The 4,954-nt window shown below is 52.3% G+C and overlaps 1 protein-coding gene across 1 annotated transcript in view; it reads left to right on the forward strand.

Annotated features, from left to right (window-relative positions):
- The window catches only part of NKX6-1 (NK6 homeobox 1), a 5,874-nt gene extending 1,375 nt beyond the window's left edge, over nt 1–4,499 (forward strand). The window contains exons 2-4 of the mRNA XM_008587416.1: nt 1–208; nt 1,914–2,086; nt 4,239–4,499. Of these exons, the coding sequence (XP_008585638.1) occupies nt 1–208; nt 1,914–2,086; nt 4,239–4,499 (642 nt within the window). The remainder of the gene's footprint in view (nt 209–1,913; nt 2,087–4,238) is intronic.
- Nucleotides 4,500–4,954: the final 455 nt, after the last annotated feature.

Consider the following 4,954-nt stretch of genomic DNA (forward strand, 5'->3'; position numbering starts at 1 on the left):
GGGCTGCTGGCCGGCCTGCCCCGCTTCAGCAGCCTCAGCCCGCCTCCGCCGCCACCCGGGCTCTACTTCAGCCCCAGCGCTGCGGCCGTGGCCGCTGTGGGCCGGTACCCCAAGCCGTTGGCCGAGCTGCCCGGTCGGACGCCGATTTTCTGGCCCGGAGTGATGCAAAGCCCGCCCTGGAGGGACGCGCGCCTGGCCTGCACCCCTCGTGAGTACGATCGTCCGCGCCCTGGGTGCCTGCCCGATGTACCCCCTTGTGCCCGCCCTCGGGTCACGGCCCCTGGTGTGCATTCCGGTCGGTCCACCCTCAGGCCGGCCCCAATAGTTCGGCAGCGCCGGAATCGCACGATTTAGGCTGGACCAGGGCGTTGAGCTCGCGTGGCTGCGTCCAAGCGCCCTCCTGTCCCCAATTGTTGGGCATGCCTTGGCTGAGCCTGTGTGCGTGTGTCCATGTGGAACACAACGCGGTGTGGGACGTGTGTCTCGTCGGAGGCCCCGGCTGCTCATGCAACGGCCCGGCCGGGACCGCAGACCCGGCCTGGGGTAGAGACATGGGGAGGGGAGGATAAACTGCCGCACGCCTGCTTTTCCGGCTCCTCCCTTCCAGCCAGGGTCCCACTCCGCCTTCGCCAGCCCGGCCGGCTGCCTCTCTGCGAACCTGTGAGGACCGGCAGCGGCGATCCCTCCACCGCCCGGAGCGAAGTGCGTGTATTTGCATGCACGTCTCCGCCCGGGGCGGGCGTCCGCACCTCACCTCTTCTCCCTAGTCCCCCGAGTACACTCGGCCCCAGTGAGCCCATTGAAGACAGGCCAGCGGCTCCCAGAGGAGAGCGAGCGCCCAGGCTCTTCGGGCTGTTCCTCAGCGCTGGGCCCGCTCTTCCCCTCCCGCCTCTACCCCGGGGCCCGGGACACGATGGGCCTGGGCACGTGGAGGGGCATCGTGGCGCTTAGCATCCTAACATAGGAAAGAGCCGGGGGAAGAGCGAGGTGAAGGGACACTGACTGGAGAAAATGTAACATCCCGCAAAGACCTTGCTTGAGGCAAACTGAGTTGCCCCAGGATCGCGTTAGTCTTCCGGGTAGCCGCGGCGCCGTGGAGGCTCCCAGCCCTCCAGGTGGCATTCAGGACCCAGGCCAGGCTCCTTTTCTCGCTCTGTGCTTTGCTTTTGACCGAGTCCCCCAAGTTTCTTCAAGTCTCGGAACCACTTTCGTGCGGCTGAGCGGCAGTAACTACAGCAAGTTGCGGCAGCCGAGTGGAGGCTCCCTTGGGAAGCCCCGTGATGGAGGGCTGCCGGGGCTGATGAGGGTGTCGGGGATACGCTATTGTATCCGTTTTGTTGGTCGTGTCGGGGCCACCAACAAAGGCGGCGCCCTCTCCTCCTCCCCCTCGGCCGTAGCAGCGTTTGACTTGGGGGCGATGTAACTCTCTGGTGTGCAAAAACAAGGAGCCCTTTGTTGCCCCGGATACAGGTTAGGGAAGCGTTCAAGGAGAACAACAACCACAACAACAATCCCCCCAAACTCCCTGGTTATCCTTACGCAAAAGCTCCGGGGCCGAGCGAGCACCGACTGGCTACGGGAGAGTGGCCTTTTTCGGGCACTCCTCAGTTTAATGGGGCCTCGCTGTTCGGCTCCGCAACTTCAGCCGTAGGTTCTCTAGCTGTTTGACGTCGGTGTGGAGAAGAAGGTAGTTACTGCTGCTCCAAACGCGCCCGGGTTTAAAAAACAGGGGGCCGTAAAAAGGCACAGGGAGACTCACCACGATACTTCTGGTGCCCGTCACATACTGAGCATTCTTTTCCCACCAAAACATTCTTCTTCGAATTCGTCTCCTGCCCGTGCCCCCGTCCCCCCGGTAGCCACTTGTAACCGATTGTTTTTTCCCTTCCCTCGTTGCTTATCGGTTCTAGCAGATCAAGGATCCATTTTGTTGGACAAAGACGGGAAGAGAAAACACACGAGACCCACGTTCTCCGGCCAGCAGATCTTCGCCCTGGAGAAGACTTTTGAACAAACGAAATACTTGGCGGGGCCCGAGAGGGCTCGGTTGGCCTATTCGTTGGGGATGACGGAGAGTCAGGTCAAGGTGAGTGGTCCTTGCATACCTCAAGGGATAGGCTCTGGCCGTGTATACACACCCACCAAACTAACAAACAGCGCCCGGGAGGGGGTCTGGGGTGCGGGTCCGAGGAGCCCGGGGAGAAGTTGACATCAGCGAAGGGGATTGGGGGTTACAAAGGCGTTGGGTCTTGCGGGTGGGCAAACTGTCGATGAACAAAAGGAATTAAGCCCTCGCCTTTGAAATTAGGTTAATCTAGATAGCAGCATGTGCTAGGGGAACACGCCATTATTAGAGAATAAAAGCATTTCCCAAATATCAACTCTGAGAATCGATCAGGTTGGTTAGATAGCTTCTATTTATTCTATTTGTAAAGATATCCAAGCTTTTGTTTGACAATTCAGGCTCCACTAGTTATGTAATTTCCTACTGTAGACCAGCATTATAGTGCTACTATATTAACTTGTGGTTAAAAAAAAAATCCACAGAATCTAACCACTTACCACGGGTGAACTTTCTTTTACCTCAGCTGAAGGCAATCATTTTGTAATAGTAATTTTCCAAGTGAATTGACAAGATTATTCCTGTATTATAGGATTTAATTCTTTTAAAAATAAGTTTATCAACAGATTTAAGATAATATACTGTTTTTGACAATTTACAATTAAAATGCCACTTTGTTTATAATTGAGTTGTACACTATATTTCCAGAGAATCAAATTTTAGAAATCTTTCACTGAAAACTAAAGGGATTGAGCCAGTTGTAAATTCAATCTGATGGTTTCCTGTATTGTCAATATTCTCTTTTGTCCCTCTCTTTCACTTTGTTATATTTGTTTCTTTGGGGTGTAAGTGTGTTTTCATTAGCTATATTGTTGTTCTTTAAATTAAGTAGGAATAACATTAACCATTTCTGCTGGTTACAGTGTATTTCCCACTGGACAAGCATCATAAAATACATTTCAGGAGTGATTTTGTGTGTGGCCATTAGAATGCCATCACAGTTAAAATTATTTTTGAGTGGGCTGGAACAGAGCCTACCACAGTAATCTGGAGGTCTTCATTTGTCACCGTAAATATGTCTGTATGGCTAGAAGTGAAATATTACAGCTTTATAAAGAAAGTCAAAATAATTTTCATAACAATTCTGGTTCTCTAGATAAAATACATAACGGATGAAAAGCATAAAGAGAGGATAATTCAATATCTTTGGGAAATTGGTTGCTTATTGCTGATGCCTTAGGTTAAAATAGATGTATCAAACACGGTGTCAAACATCGTGAATAGGCTTAAAATATTTGTATATTTTTAATGTCTTGGGCAGGAACAATAGTAAAATAATATTTGAAAGATTAGGCATGCTAATAGTGGGAAACAATGTAACTGGCAAAATTTCACTTTTTAAAAATAACCGATGATAATTCTAACCTTCACTTTACTTTGGTTTTATGAAAAACATTACTGGGGAGGAAGGGGAGAGGCCAGTCAGATTACTGTGATGATGTTGACTGATCTATTAAATATTTTCATGCATTTATGCTGGTTATTATGAGTGATTTGAGGCTGTATTTTAGTAGGTATTTTTAAGCTTTACATCATATATTGTAAATGGGGAGGAGATTGTTTACCCACCATGTTTGTGCATATTCAGATCTGAGATAAGTGAAACAAACAAATGTCCAAAAGTGAAAAGGAAAACAAAGGTAATCAGAGTAAATGCTGTGCCTTTTCCTACAAATAACTCTAAAAATCAAGTACACTTAATCGAAGAAGGTAAGGAAGAAATAAAAGCACAGCCCCTGTGGGGCAACTTTACGAAGGGGAAGGAGTTTTCTACTTGGTAGTAGGAAGGCGAACTCATTTTTAGGGAAACCCATTTTAAGTTTCCAAGTTTTGTTTTTAACGCATCTGAGAAGTCGCTCGCTGACAACCTCAATACTCTTGTGTTGCTATCGCTATGGCAACAGCAGTTTGTTGGTGCCTGTTACTCGGAGGAACCTGGGGCTGCGGAGACTGACTTTGATGGCACAGACAAGGGAGGTCTCGGAGGGAGGGTGGCAGGCCGTCAGGGGCCCGCAGAGGGACACGGAGAGGAGGCGGTGGGCGCACGGCCTGGATCTGCTCGCGTTAAGTCCCTTCCGCCCCTGTCTCCCCTCTCCTCCCGTTTCTCGGCCGTCAGGTCTGGTTCCAGAACCGCCGGACCAAGTGGAGGAAGAAGCACGCGGCCGAGATGGCCACGGCCAAGAAGAAGCAGGACTCGGAGACCGAGCGGCTCAAGGGGGCCTCGGAGAACGAGGAGGAGGACGACGACTACAACAAACCTCTGGATCCCAACTCGGACGACGAGAAGATCACGCAGCTGCTGAAGAAGCACAAGCCCGGCGGCGGCGGCGGCGGCGGCCTCCTGCTGCACGCGTCCGAGAACGAGAGCTCGTCCTGAGCGCCGCCGCCGGCCCGGCCTTCGCTGTTTTCTGAGATGTACATGTCTATTTTTTTAACTTCGAAGTTGCGGGGGGCGGGGTGGGGGAGGAGCGGGGGAGAGAGACGGGGGGTTGATAAGAAGGAAAAAGAAAAGAAAAACCACGAAATGCACTGCATAAAAAACGCAACTGATACCTGCAGCTGGGCGACAGTCCCAGCCCCGCTCGGGTTCCCCCATCCCCTCCGCTTTTACCCCCGTGGGCGTCCGGGCGGCGGCGCCCAGTGGTGCTTTTGAAAGGTCGACACCCACCGCGCGGGGGACCTCGGAGCCACGCGGGCGGGCGGGCGGCCGCCATAGAGGGGAAGAGGGACGTCTTCCCCGCCCCCCACCGCCCCCCACTGCTGTGCCGACTAACGTAACCTGTTGAAGGCTCTTTGTAAATAAATCGTGAGTCACACTGACTAGAAGTTACT

This window comes from Galeopterus variegatus, unplaced genomic scaffold (assembly GCF_000696425.1).
Source record: "Galeopterus variegatus unplaced genomic scaffold, G_variegatus-3.0.2 Scaffold4385, whole genome shotgun sequence".
Classification (NCBI taxonomy): domain Eukaryota; kingdom Metazoa; phylum Chordata; class Mammalia; order Dermoptera; family Cynocephalidae; genus Galeopterus; species Galeopterus variegatus.